The 15,970-nt window shown below is 36.3% G+C and overlaps 1 protein-coding gene across 1 annotated transcript in view; it reads left to right on the top strand.

Moving 5' to 3' along the window:
* Positions 1-548: 548 nt before the first annotated feature.
* Positions 549-15,970, top strand: part of LOC129567198 (LIM/homeobox protein Lhx5) — a 29,476-nt gene continuing 14,054 nt past the window's right edge. Inside the window, exons 1-5 of the mRNA XM_055443858.1 lie at positions 549-1,280; positions 4,736-4,931; positions 5,089-5,312; positions 14,851-15,050; positions 15,200-15,421. Coding sequence (XP_055299833.1) covers positions 1,238-1,280; positions 4,736-4,931; positions 5,089-5,312; positions 14,851-15,050; positions 15,200-15,421 — 885 coding nt within the window. The 5' untranslated portion in view covers positions 549-1,237. The remainder of the gene's footprint in view (positions 1,281-4,735; positions 4,932-5,088; positions 5,313-14,850; positions 15,051-15,199; positions 15,422-15,970) is intronic.

Genomic DNA, 15,970 nt, shown 5'->3' with positions numbered 1-15,970 from the left:
GACAGACATCCAAAAAGATAACAAATGAAAGCAATAATAAAAGCAGCTGAAGAAAAATATCGCGCTGCAACAAAGAGAGCACAACACAGACAGCACAGTCAATGACAGCAGCAGCCTATGAATAAAGTATTAAAATCTCAGTAGTGATTTTCACAGAGTCACACCTCGTGACTAAAATAATCGGAGAAAAATGGGCGTGCACACAACCATATAGCGATGCCAAAGCGAGCGTGCCATGATTGGCCTGCAGCAAATGCACACGTGTGTGTGTGTGTATGTCTGTGTGTGATTGTATGTGTATTCTATCGAGCGTTGTATAAACGGAGCAGCATGAATGAGAGCGCTGCTGAGAACGCCTTTCTCAATGAATGCTTTGCATGCAGCAACAACAACACCACAAGCAACAGCAGCAGTGTAGAATCATCGTTTACTACTACTGTTTGTTGCACACATACGCCGTTGTTCTTTCGTACTTCTTTTTTTTTTCTCCTCTCTTCTATGTCGATCGTCACTCGTGTATATGCTTCGGTTGATTGACTAACACGCAGCACCAAGAGCACAGACTGCCGTCCGTACACTTGTGTGGGTTTTGTTGCTTTCCGCTGGTAGTCATGTTACGCGATTTGGGCTGGATAACAGTTGAAACCAAATACTGAGAACCAGTCAACGGTTGTATATCGTCGGTTTCGGTTCGAAATTATTCGTTTCCCGCCAGAGGCTTAACAGAAGCAAAGAGTTTTTATCGTGTGTTCATTCAAACTGATTCGTATTCCATGATTCGAAAAGATAATATTTGACTTTTTTCAAAAGAAAAAAGAATTATAGTTTCACGCAAAAAATTTTGTTGAATTGCCACTACTGCATATTTGTTATGTGCAAAATTTCGGAGAAACAGCGCCAAAGTGTTGGGATTAATAGCGACACATCTTCTAGACTTGTTTTATTACTAAATGTGAAATTTCAATCGATTCTATCGAAATCGACGACAACAACATTGAGCGCCCGTTCAAGTGAAAAATAAGAAGATATTGTGCATTGTGATTGTGAAGATAAAGTGGAAATAGAGTTTGGTTGCAAGAGAAAGTTAATTTCCTCTTGCGACTCATACGTTGAATTAAAACTTAGAAAAATTTTGACCGAAATATCTAAAGCTCCCCCAAGAGCTGTCGCACTGGCGTCATATTTGGGGGAAGGATATCCACAATCGCTTGTGAATCGAACGCCTGCCAAAGACTTAATGGCATTTGGTTCGGTGTTGCAACATACCCAACACAACATTGGTATGTATATCACATCCGATAAGATCACATTCATGTCCACTGACCACATTCTAAAAAGACTATCGATTCATTCATGTATTTTTTTTTTTCTTTCAAACTTCGACCATATTTTGTGGTATTTTTCAATGTACAAAAAACACCTAACTGAAAAAAAAAATTGGAATTGCCGTGAATTTCAAAATGATTAAACGCCATCTATTAATTATGAAAAACAGCGATCATTATTATGAGTAGTCGAGCTTCAATTTAATCAATCGCATGCATCAGAGTATTTCTCTGTTTAGACTTTCAGTTCGAAGTGATCGGTTGGTTCTTACTCGATTTCATGTGCGAACAAATGCGATGAGTAGGTCAATCGTTGTTCATTTATAAAGACAAGTATAATTGTCTTGCCTTGTTCATTTTTCATAATCCACAAATTGGCCAGTTAATTCGACAAAACAGTATGTGTCTAATTGCTATTGGATAGATTTTTCTTTTCTCGAGTCAATGTTTCACACCTCAACTGAAAATTTTCTGTTGCTGCATAACGATTTTGTTGAAATATGTCAAACGAGCGTATGGTTTCATTGGTGAAAAGGTAGAATAGATAGTGGTGGTGGTGGTGAAGTCATTAATCAAATTATAATTCGACAACTAATAATTATGTGTAGAACAACAAAATGCTGGAACCTCAAATGAGAAACTAATTAAGTGCTGTACACAAAGTAGTATATATAATCGAAGTAAAGAAGAAAAAATTAAAACTTCAGCAGCTAACGGGATGATGGCAACCCATCATTTTCTGGGTGAAAACAAATAAACAATCTGCTAATTTCGAACACAACATTTTTCTTCGTCTTACATTTTGTTTCGAGAAAAACCGTTCAATTTTTATCATGGAAAAATTGTTGATCGAAAATTGGTGTAATTTCAAATAGAATTCAATGACGTTCTCTCATCATATCATAGCAAACGTGCGCTTGATAATTTACAGCATAGAATTTCAAATGAGTTTGTAATGTATTGACTTGAAAAACATCAAGTTTAACCGTTGTCGCACATAATTGTGTTGTTGTGCATTCCCGTCGACTGCATCAATCATGTTTTGCCTTTGATTTATTTTCGCGCTTCCATGTTCGTATCGTGGTTGCGCAAGCGGGCAATACACAGCCCAGCACAGCACAACGCATCATCACACATTGTACGCCTATAATTCTAATTGTTTTATTGCTGCATTTCATTATAATATTTCGTAGATGCATGTACGTTTCGTATAAATATACTTTACATCCTGTTTCAAAGTAAATATATTTTCCCGACCATTGTGTGTGTGTGTGTTTTAAAAACACTGTTTTTTCGGTCATTGTGCTATCTCTTGAAAAGTGTGTGTTTAACAAGTTACTCTTCGGTATATGCCTCAGGTGGTGCTCATTTTCTCTTGCTTTTTAACCGATTAACAATTTAATTACATTCTTTTTATTTTGTGCTCACTGCATTGCCAAAATACCGACCCATTCTATTCGCAGAGCCATAGTGCAACGTTTGAAGAAAACTTGTGAATGAATTTATGTGTGTATATTGAAGGAAATATCGGGTATATGTGTGCGCTTGGTTGGATTCATGCCTGCAAGACATATTTACATGCGTCCGGCCCAGATAATCATACACTCTTGTCGATACACGCCACTCGGTCCGCACAAATGAATGCACCACATATCAATTAAGTGGATGCAATAAAATGCACACGAACGGCTTCTGTTGGACATTTTCTGAGCATTTGCCATAAATTTCACGTTTTCTGATTACATCTCATGTGTGATGAGATGATATTTTACTTTGAGTCAATGCTGTCAATGCATTTTTTTTTTTCCTTCTATAAACCTGCATTATTTACGGGCTTCGTAGAAATTTCCGCAACGAATATAAATTGCTGAAGACGGTTCGGCAAGGTCGTGCGTTGTTAACAACTTTTCTTCTTCTTGCACAACACAATTAATCAACTCCACAATTTCAATTCCAGAAGCTTTTCCGTCGTTTCATTTGTTTTTGCGGTTTGGTGAGATCCATTGAATAAACTTTGCAGGTTGACAGTAACTTCTATTGAAACAAAGCCACAACAAAGAAGCCATGCACTTCTTAGATACATGCCGGCTGTGTCTTTTGTTGGAATAAGCAATAGCGAAAGCGAGCAAATTACATTTGATAATTTATTGATATTGCAGTCGATTCCAATGTGTACAAAAATAAGAATATAAATCAACTTTATATTTAGCGAAAATATTTGATTCGATGTGAGAAAATAACGCACAATTTTACTCCGGCTTTTCTTTTGTGTTCTCGGCCACAACAATTGATTGTCATTCATAAAATTAAGGAAAAATAATAACGAAAAGAATTCAGTAGTATTAAAAAAAAACAAACGAGTTGTAAATGATAATATATGAATTGTACTCCAGACATATTTCAAGTAGTTTATATTAACACGTATTTGAATTGAAAAGACACAGTCAAGTTGAGACGAGCATCAGTATAAATCATGAACATAAACGTTAAACTTAATCAATGAAAGTAAATGTCAACATTTTAAATGAATATTATCGGCGTTGAATCATTCATCGATGACACTTAAAATTTGATTGAATACAAAATTGCAACGATTTGCTGAGTATCATTCCGAATCCATACACATGCAAAATTCAAAACAAGTTTTGACCGGCATTTGGCATTCAATGTATGCATATGTATTTTCCTGATATGTTCGATTGTGCCGAAATAACGGCCAAAAGTACAAACATCATCAAATTCATTGAAACGTTTCTATCCAATCTAATCGCTGGCAGCCAATTGAAGTGTGCCTGTGTATGTGCATTAGCACTTGTGTATGTTTTTATTAGCTGTCATTCATAAAATTGAGAAATTATTTCGCACAATGACCTCTCACAGACAGCGAGTACCAAAGCCAACAATATACATGGATTTGTATGTGATACACATGAAAACAAATCGAGCAACTGAGCACAGCCAACCTTTAAGCATGCTCATTTCGAAGTTCACTATACCTTTTATACGCGTTGCATAACTTTTGTTACGGCATAGTGGATTAGTGGTGTACACCGCGCGCTACAAACTATGAATCCATGTAAATTCACGAAGATGGCATTAACTGTTTTTGTCATATAATCGATAAACGGTTTGCAATATGCATCGACAACACTCAGCCATATCAAGCCAAACATTGTACATTTCCAGTTGAAATCGGTCCGATTGAACACCATATTTTGTTTTATGCTATCGCCCGGCAAAAATCCCCTGAATCGATAGAAGTTTAGAAATATGAATGAAATTTTGGTTTTTTCTCTGTTCTTGATTCAACACACACTGTTTTGCCGCACATTTTTCGTTACATTATTATATAATAAAACAATTTTCATTTGCTTTAACTGACGTATTTCCTTTTGTTTCTATTTTTACAGGTCATGCAGAGCCATCAGTTGGTGTTGGTGATCATTGTGCCGGTTGCAATCAGCCCATTTTAGAAAAATTCCTTCTGAATGTGTGCGAACGACGATGGCACCAACATTGTGTACGATGTAGTGAATGTAACGGGCCTTTGAGCGATAAATGCTTTAGCCGAGATGGAAAATTATTCTGTAAAAAAGATTTTTTTAGGTATGTTCCATGAAAACTGATTGATCATTTGAAACTACAATATTTCAAAATGTATTTAAATGCATGTGCAAAATGGGAATTCACTTAACGATTAATTCACTCATATATTTTTGTTGTTTCTCTCGTTTCTCATTGCAATAAAATAAACATTGTGCAGGCGTTATGGCACCAAATGCAACGGTTGCAATCAAGGCATCTCACCGTCGGAATTAGTCAGAAAATCGCGAGACAATAAAGTGTTCCATTTAAATTGTCTCACATGTTTTATATGCCGACGCGAATTGAGCACCGGGGATCAATTATATATAGTAGATGATAATAAATTTATGTGTAAAGAGGATTATATGCATCACAAGCACGGTCAGCATTCATCGTATTCAGGTGAGTGATCATATGTTTACCCCCATACAGTGCGACAAACGCATTTGCAGTTGAATGTTTGGACTCAACTATAACAGTAGACCATTTTTATTTTGTCGGTTGTGTCTTGGGAGTGATTAAAAGATCGATATTTTATACCGGAAGTCTAAGGTGTTCACCATCAATCGCCATCACCATTTCGTTAAAAAAGTCGACAAACTTTAATCCAAGCATAGTCTCCATGTTTCGAACATCGAATTGTTGGTTGTTTGAAATGACGATAATAAATCGAGAAGAGTCTTGTTTTTTTCTCTTACGAAAATTATAGCCAATGTTATGTATTACATAGAGTGAAAGATACAGCAGCTGAACACAGTGAAAAAAATCGATAACTGTATTTTTTGCACAAACCCCAAGGTTTTTTGTGGGCAAAATACTCATAAATTTTCAAAAGAAGTTCGAATTTTTTTTTTGCAATGTTCACCATAAGTATTACCAAGTGCACAGTGCAAACATTACAAAAATAGAAAAAATGAAGAAGAAGAGGAGGAAGACGACGACGACGACAACGACGAGAAATATACACATAAATATTTCTGTAATGTTTTGAGTTCGGTGTTTGAGATGATATCAGGCACTCTTATAGACATTGGTATATAATGCGCGTGTACTTAGAATCTCGCACCCAACAACGCAAAGCGTTTAACTGCGCTTACAAATGTTTGTACATAAAGTTTAGTTGTTTTTTTTCCTCTCGTTGCGTTTATGTCTTCGAAAACACGAATATTGGCCGTCATATTCACAAGCCAAGAGATATTTCGCCATTTGTGATGAACGCGTGCTCGGATGCGCGACTATAACTGCTGAACATTCACAACACCGTTTCAGGAATCAATTGCATATTGTTGTCTTTGACCAAATGCTTTGAAATGATTCAATAAATTATTCCAATTATTTTTGTTCTAAGCCCATGGTGTGGATGTTTTCGCCACTCGAAAATCACATTGAAATAGAAAATACGATTGAAGAATGGCTCGCATGATGGAGTGTTGTACATCATGCGCAAGAGTATGGAATTCGCAATTCTTTCGCTTCCTTTTTTGTAGATAAAATAACGGATACCACATCACAGTAGAAAACCAAATGGTATCGATTCCGGACGAACTACACGTTTTTAGGATTCAAAACGGTACCAACGAAAACATATGTATGAAGAGAAAATTCGCCAAAGCCGACCAAGAAAAAACAAGAAAATTTGCCATTGTATTCGTACGTCGATGCGATTGCCAGTAGCAACGGCGGTGTCTTGATTGAATTGGCTTGGAGCAAATCTCTATTGCGCAAGTCACCCCATTCAATACATGTATACGGTATACGTATGAATATTTAGATGTAAATTCATATTTTGCTAATGAAATCCAATGTTCGCCTGATCCATGTACATTTTGTACATAAGCTAACGCCATGAATCATCAAAATAAATAATGGAGAGATATGGAAATGGGCTTTTCGTGTATGTATCACCAACAACAACAACAACAACAACAACGATACCATGTACTATTTGCACGATGCTATATATATATAAACAAGTGTTTACTTTTTTCTAGAGATGTGTTCATCGCATATTTATTTGAAGATGCCGCCGCCCCGCATTCATACACCAATATTGAACTGTTGAATGTGTTGTCAAGTTATTCGGCACAACAAATGACAATTTATAAGCAAAAATTTTCGCTGACGCCATTTTCCCAATTTATGCCACACGAAAAACAAAAAAACAAAAAACAAAATCTGTTTCACTGTTAATATATCGCGAATTTTGTCACGAAATTTCTTTTCGACCGCCTTCGTGCATTAATTTAATTAATTAACTTGTCAAATAAGTTTACATCTTCCATGAAAGTGTTGACGGAAAAAAAATCCGATTAATTTAAATCAATTTGTATGACTTCGATGAAACGTCATAGCACACACGAACATTGGATTATGCAAATGCGTGTCTGAATGTGAACAATTTTTTATTGACTTTTGACACAGATAAAGTTATTGGCGATCACAAAGAAGTGTCTCTCTTCATTTTAATTTTGAAATAAATTCGGATGAATAGAGAAATCGATTTGAAAGATATGTGAGATAAAATCGGTTTGTGCAAAAGTTTTTCCTTTTTTTTTTTTGGTGAATTATCCAGAAGAAATTTCCTTCCCTTTTCATCTACAATCTCCGCTTGGATCAGGTCAAAATGATCTAACCATTCTAGTGTACAGAAAACTTATTCTAATCGGGGAGAGTACAAAACGTTGAAGTTTTTATTTCAAGCAGATAGATGTGATGCGACATTGAAACCCTCATCGTTGTTTGTTATTATCAGTAGAAAACAATCAGCCAGTCATTGTATTGTAGAAGTTGATGAGCTGGGGCTACGAAATAAGGCCCAGCCGATTCACATTTTCACCCAGCGTTCAAACAAAGCAACCACTATCGCTAAGTCGCACTCGGCTTGGTAAAAAGTCATTGCTCAGTTCACACTCGATTTATTTATCTTGATATCAGAATGTCAATGCTTGCATGCGATTCATTCACGCAATTGCATTGTCCTGCTAACTGTCCTATTCTTTGAACTGGGTGAAAATGTGTTTGAATGAAAAGTTTTGATACGAATCAAACGTTTGTTTCGTTGAAAAGAGCCACAGAGCCAAGAGGTGATAAACAGATTTAAACCAGTTTGTCATTTGCTTTTCGGTCGACTGAAAATTGTTCGGTTGAATTTTCTTTAATATTGGCCGCTTCATGAATTCGGACATTTAATATTTCGTTGTATTCTCGATGTTTTAAACTCAAATCGAGAAAAAACAACATTTGTGGTTTTTAATTTATCAATGAATGGCCAAGACATTCGAAAAGTCGTTCATTCAAATTTCGAAAACAGAGAAGAAAAAAACATTGGCGGCAGCCGTCAAACAAACAAACAGATGAAACAACAACAATAATCGCTGAAGAAGAAAAAAATCATTCGTAAACTATATGATGAACACACGTTAAATGGCCTGTTCATTTTTGAATCGAAAATCACTTTGGCTCCGATAATTTTGACGCGAGCATTTGCTTTTTTTTAAAACTTGTTAGCATATATCGACCGACCTGTATCAAAGACACACGGTGCTCATTAATATGAAACAACGATACGAATAAAATGATAAAATATTCACGAATGCCGAAAAAAAAAATTGAAGAATGAAAAGAAACATCTTCCTTGGAGCAATGGGCTCTGAAACGTTTGCAAGCGATCGTTTTTAAGGAAGGCAAAAGGGAGAAGAATACAAAAAAAAAACTGGAACTATTAAAATATGATATAAACCAAAATATGAGTGGTTTATCGTTCGTTAGCATTTTGTTCGACATTAATTATAATGTTTATTTCTCTAGCCATAATGTCCGTAATTGATGTAGTTGATGTGTTCTCACATTCTCGCACCCAAATCGATGGAGATGTGGTGGCTGTGACGATGTCGAAACAAGACCCAGAAATGCATGTCCAAAATAAAGCTTATTACAACATCATCGCCAGAAGATAATGCTGTATATAAGTATGAAAATTTACAGATTGAATGTCTTGAAAAAGCCGCCGCCCGTCAATGGTGCCCATTCACATGCACATCGTCCATAGAAAAACATCTCTCATCGTTTCCTCAAACAACTTACATGCGTCGGCTTAACAAAGTTTGCAAATTGTACATAAATTGTTAGTGTTTTTTTTCTTCATAGTTTCATCTCTTCTTTCGGTGCTTTATTTAATTTCTCTATTAGCTTTACACGGGGAAATGAATAACGACATTATTTATTTCGATATGTTGATGAAAGAAACTCAATGGAGTGTCTCCGTGTGTGTATGTATGCGTGTATTCAGTTTCAATGGTTGTTAATTTTTTTTTTTTCAGTGGTCAATGAATAGAAAAATTAACTAAACGGATGCCACCTAATACAAAAACCCATATTTCGGTAGTCTAACCGCACAAAAAAAAGAACCGATACAGAAAATAAGACTAACTTAACAATACTTAAAAAAATATTGATACACCAAGCGAAGAAGAAAAGGAGTGAAAGAAACGAGGATATGGAAAAATATGTAATCCAAAAACAAAGCATTAAATCTTATTGCAAGAAACTGGTCGGCTGGGTAAAGGCCCGACACATACGCATACACACACACACATACCTCATGAATATCATCGTGAGCGCGTTTCAGTAAATATAGATGCACGTTGCAAGACAGCCTTCAATTTTCATTCTTTTACAGGAAAGAATCTCGATCTCCTTTTTCGGTTCGTGTTTTGTCATTCAGTGCATTGCGATGTGTATAAATAGCTTTCATTAAATACATAAGACGAAACAAAAACATTACACAAACAAAACAGAAACGAAAGAAAGAATACAACTACCGCCGCCGCTGAGGCTTGCCATTTTTCTTCCATTTTCGGTTCATGTGTTCGACTATGTGTATGTGTATGAGTACGTAAATGTTTAAGTGCTTAAAATAACAAAAACCAAAACAATTACCAATTCAATCGGGTGTAAAGAGTACAGCGCAGCAATGTGCGTGTTCGTATCGAAGAGAAGATACGAAAAAAAGCCAACTCAAAACTGTACGCAAAAGAAAATGAGAGAAAACACATATTTTACAATATGTTTACAATGGTTGTTGTTTGGTGCGCAAATCAGTGTCAGTATCGTTGTTCAGTATTGGTTTCCATTGTATGTTTTGCTTTGCGATTTTGGCTAACACTCTGTACAATGGCCGATTGGTATGCTGCAGGTAAAAACCGAACCAAACCAAACCGAGCCGAACATATTCGAGTTTGAGTTATCAAAGCCGAGATTAAAGTTGTTAAATTGATACCTAGTTAAAAACCGATTGAAAACACAGATCGGTGATGCATTTTACATGATACACAACACAACACAAAAAAGAATTCATTCGTCATACGTACAAACATGGCTTAGGATTAACTTAATCCAACACGCACAGATTTCTTCTCCTTTTTTTTTTTCTTTTCTATGTAGTTGTCTTTTAAAAACGAAAATAAAACCAATCATTTTTGTTTGTTTCAGTGACGAATGTCAATCCCTCACTGAAAAAAAAGTATTCGCCATTGAATTGACGTCGTGTGAATGACAGCTTCACTGCACAAATCTCTTACTTTAATGATGAGAATGCGTGAAATTTAGTCAGTTGCAGATCACAGTTTTGTTTTCTTCTTCTCTTTAGCATGACAATCAATTGCCACTTTGTCCATGACCGTAAGCTGAATTCTTCTGATTCACAAGTATATTTGATAATTGAACAAATGCGTTGACACATTTAAAGTGAACAAACCCGAACATGAAATTGTGCGGAATATGTCATTCGAAAAAAAAAAATTCAAGTTCACAAAAACAAGTCAAAATCATCGCTGAGCGTTTGGTTGAATGTGATTTGAATAGTTTTGCATCCAATAAGAAAACTATAAAAGATTTTCCACGAAAAAAGGCCATTCAAAAGTGTAATTATCTCTTCTTCTTTTTTTCTTTGAATGAATATCTATTGCATTTCAAGTGTCTAGTATTCGTTAAATTTTATGACTTTTTACAATCGCCAAACCACAATTGTGGAGAAACAAAGCAGCGAAAATGAGAGTATTTACATAGAGTCGTTACGGCAAAATAGAGACAAAGTTGTGTCCATTGATCATACGAAGGTTGTAGTCTACCTTCGACTCATACCGGGTCGAACGGTTTAACAAATGATCAAAATATGAAAACGCACATGTGTGTCTCTTTTGTTACGTACTGTGCTGACGTGCATATAATGCATACACACGGGTCTCAGCTGTGCAAAGTGTTAGTATGTGCACATTGAAAGAGAGCATCTAAAGTGCGCTAAAATGTTCATTCTATTCTCGACTCATTCTCGGTCCCCTGTATTCGCGTTGACCGCCGTTGTAGTGTTGTCAATAACTGTGCTTTTGAATGGGGACATCCTGCTGCGTAGAATAAATTACAATGGAGGATCCAATGATTAGTTCAGGTTATGGTTGAATTGTAACATGCCAAAATAACAAAAGAGGTAAACTGAAACAGAGTCTACATTATATAAATATTGCCTTATGTCGAATGCATGTTGGGCCATTGTATGCGGGACGAACAGCTAAACCATTTCATTTTTCAAACAAAATCCGACCGTAATTGTATGTTATCAAACTGAGTAACTAGAGCCACATTTTTGATGTAAGTTACCGTTGCACGGTGCAACAGTGTCCGACGATTGAATCGAAACAGAAAGTATCGACATATAATGGGGTAGAAAGGGCACACTCAGGAACACATCTCATGCAATATATCAATTAATCAAATCGATTTTGATGTGCTAGAACATTTTCCTTTCAAAATGTGTTTGATTAACTATGCCATTCAACGCGTTTTTGTTCATGGAGCACACAACTAATAGCATTAACCTGCTGTAAGCCTCAGATAATTTGAAGATTCTAACACCTTCGAATACGCACGAAACAAATAAAAAAAAAAACGAAAAAAAAAAATTGAGTCAAAAATATTTTAGAAAAAATCGGATCTGTAAATTGCTCAATGAATGGACAACGCAATGCTTCATGCCATTATAATCACAATGCAAATAATTTATGTTACACGTTTTTAAAATAAATAATCCGAATGAAAGCGTTAAACAGATCGAAAGAATAAATGTAGAAAACAAATATACGCGTCGATGGGCTGTGGAAATGCAAAGAATAAATATTATTTAAAAAGCCAAGATTTAATGCGCCAATGGGAGAAAATTCAAAGTCGGCACCAAAATGCCAAAAGTTTGTGCACCAGATGAACAGAATTAAATATGTATTGCAAAACGATCGAAATGGAAGCAAAAGGAATCCACTGAAGGCGATTAAATGTGTTCTGGCGTGTTGGTGTGTAAAGTCAGAAGTGTGTACGACTACAAATATTCCCACAATGAATTTCACACTCAGCACGGGGCATCGCAGTCTATAATATTTATTTCAAGTGCGCGCATTCATCGCACATTGGATATTATTATTTCTTTCTCTCTCTTTTTCTGAGAGAGTTTCCTTTTCTTTAGGATATTTTCTCATTTTGACGTCTCTCACCAGCCGAGTTATGTAACGTCGGTATGGAAAATCGTGCAACCAATTTGTTGCGAATAAAAGGCAATCCACGGTGAATCAGTCGCACGAATGAAAATGAACCGAAAAAAAGAATGTATATCAATGAAGTCGCCCAGTATGTGCAGAACATTACGGAATGTCTACCAATGGTCCGCCAATTGACAGACATCCGAGGGAAAAAAAAAACACAAAAATACAGAATATATTCCCTCTTCACCATTCTCAGTTTTTATTCGGCTCGTTTGGATAGAGCGAGCTGCTCAATGCTTTCAACATGTATATCTGAAATACAAAGACCTCCACAGCCATGCCATTTGCAGCATGATCAATCCCATCAAAAACATTCCCATCTACGCACGGACCGCATGCTCGCAATCTGAATTTCATAATCTCATTTTGATCTGACGAATGCGAGAGTGAGTGAGTGCGTGCATGCATATGTATTTTGCTGCTCTCGGTTTTGGTTTTGCTGGTCTCTATCCAACCGAGAGAAGAAAAATCGATTTTTAATCACATACATTCATATCACATAAATATATATATACGTCGCTTGGTGCGCGCTTAACATCAGCGCGATATCCAACAAACGACAACGACAAAGACATGTTCAAATGAAAAATTCGCTTTTGATAAATAAAATGACAAAGGAAGGCGAATAAACGGAATATAGCAGCAATACCACCACGTGACTTTAAACGACGAATAAACGCACGGTGCTGGTTGCCTTTTATACTCTCACTCAGTTGTTCTGAATACACGTATTTTCATGTCAGTTGCAGAAGACTGGCACAATGATGGTGTAGCTGAAAAATTGTAGTTTATGGAATTTCACCTCGATAAAAGGAAAAAAAACACAAGAAACTCTCGCATTTTTACACCGAAATTCATTTTGCTTCGAAACAAACGCATTTTTACAACAACATTTTTTTTCTCTTAGTTCATCAAGTTGAGTTCAAATTCTGAATATTCTTACTAACAACAGAATAATATGAAGCGTTCTCTCGTCTGTTCATTCGCTTAGCCTTGATTCGAGTTACACAACCCGAAAAAGTGCATGAAAAATGCAAACATATCGGTCAAATTATTTGCGTTGCTATTAATTTCAACTCAAGAGGTAGTGAAGCGGCATCAATGTTCCAGGAAATGTTCTGTCGAGGGTAGAAATAAATTGAAGGATCCATAAGATCTGATTTATCCAACAGCAACAACAATAACAACAACAGTAATAACAATAACAAAAGCGAAAAAAAAAAACCCTCTGAGCCAAAAATAGACATGATGGCATTCGTGTATGCATTTCTGAATTGAAACAACACAAATACATAAAATAAACTCAGCTGAAGGGCATTTATGAGAAATGGTTTGGAAAATCTCTAACGTTCTCTCCATAAAATGCGGCATTCGACATTTACTACGCATTCCTCGTGAGCATTCATGTTTGCATAGTTCAGAGATTGTTGTTGAGCCACGTTGTATCAGCAGTGCCCAGTGTACGCAATATGAGGACCGGAGAGAGAGAGAGAGAGAGAGCGAGCGAGCGAAGAACCAGTTTTATTTTCAGACCCACCATGCACCGTACATTTTATTGTTTTTGAAATAAACTTCGAAACCGAAACCAAAACAGTAACAAACACAACACAACGCACGCCAACCAACCGTTTGAGGAGGAAAATGCGTACGCGTCATTCCAGGTTGTGCTTTGCACACGCAAAATCGAGTCGATTTAGTCTGATAAATGATGAATGATGATGGTGTAAAATGGAAATATACATTCGATAAGAAATTAGTGCTATTTTCTCCGGGTAATATTTTATAGCGCTTCGGTGCGTGGCAGTGTGGTGTATCACAAGGGGTCGGCATTCATGTGCGCCTTCAATTTCACGTTTGGTAAATAGGCATGAGAGCTCAAACGTAGGAAGGAAATAAACACGCAAATTTATAGGGAATTTGCTTTTGAATCGAGGGATGCATTTCTTCTGTTGTTGTTGCTGTTGTTGTGTGTCCCTTCATTGATGCTGCTACGTGCCGTTTGCAAAGTCACTGGTGTTGTGTGTGTGTGTCGACGGTTTGATAAAGCAAACCATCGAATACAAGTACCTAAGCAAATACAGGAAAGCATTTAATTCATAATAAAGTGCTATGCTTCGGAAATAACTGCTTTTCACTCCCGAAAAATCGACAATGCAGCCTCTTCCTGTGACGCGTATATATGCAGAACGACTCGTCGATTTTGATGAATAGAAAAAAAGAGAAGAAAAAAAAAATTGTAATTTGATTTGAAACAGTCAATTGGATTAGGCACTTGACTTTTAAGCTATTTTCATGGTGTTGAAAATGATTCAAATTTATTTTTTGTTGTTTTTTTTTTCTTCTATCACGATTAGATCCATTATTGGGCTCCGGCTCCGAAGACGAAGAAGATGACGAACCAGCGCATCATATTCGAGGCGGTGGCTTAGGATTAGGTGCGTTAGTCGGATTAGGTGGAAACGGTCCAGATTCACTCGGCGCTTTAGGTCCATCTGATATGTCAGTACAAAGTACGAATAGCGATAGTAAAATGACGCAAGATGATTCCGATCAAGTAAGTTCAATCGCATTTCAAATTCTTGATTTGTTTTATTTTCTTCAATCATTTCCGTTGTGCTCGAATTACCTTATCTATTGAAATCCTCCCAGTTTTATTACACAATCCGATTGATTTATCTTTCCTTTTATTTTTTTCAAATGAAGGGTTCCATCGATGGTGATCCTGATTGTCGTGGTGATTCACAGGCGGAAAACAAAAGCCCTGATGACGGTGCGAACGGTTCAAAACGACGCGGCCCGCGAACAACAATCAAAGCCAAACAACTAGATGTACTGAAAAATGCATTCAGTCAAACACCAAAACCAACGCGACACATCCGTGAGCAGTTAGCTAAAGAAACCGGTTTGCCGATGAGAGTGATACAAGTAAGTATTTTTTTTCTCTTTATTTTGGTTAACATCACCTGGAACAAAATGATTACGAAAAAAAAGTATTTCCGAAAATTAAGTGAACAACGTTGAAGTAATAAAATGAATAACATAATCGCCACATTACTTATGGAATGAATAATCGAAGAAATAATCGCTGATTTAAAACGAGGGAATAATTGCGCAATAAGACATCAGTAATTGATAATTTTGATCAGTTTAATGCTTGCCACAAACACAAATAATTAGCCATAATTCTAATTTATGGGTGACTAGTCTTTTCGACGCAATTTGAAAGCAAAATGAAGAAAAGGATTCTAGGTTGCATACTTGTTTCAGCATTTTCATATTATACAATAATAATACAAAATTGGCTCAGAATAATAATGCAACATTCTTACAAAATCGACAACTGTATCACACAGTGAGTTACCATAATAACTGAAGAATGTTTGTCTGTTCGATTGGTTGAACCTTTAAGCACACAGGATTTCGGAATCTACTCGGACATACTTATCCTATAAGTCACATCTGACCTTTACCTGG

This window comes from Sitodiplosis mosellana, unplaced genomic scaffold, assembly GCF_009176505.1.
Source record: "Sitodiplosis mosellana isolate CC-2019 unplaced genomic scaffold, AAFC_SMos_1.0 Smas_scaffold_1, whole genome shotgun sequence".
In the NCBI taxonomy this organism is placed as follows: Eukaryota; Metazoa; Arthropoda; class Insecta; order Diptera; family Cecidomyiidae; genus Sitodiplosis; species Sitodiplosis mosellana.
This window is presented reverse-complemented; position numbering and strand designations above follow the sequence as displayed.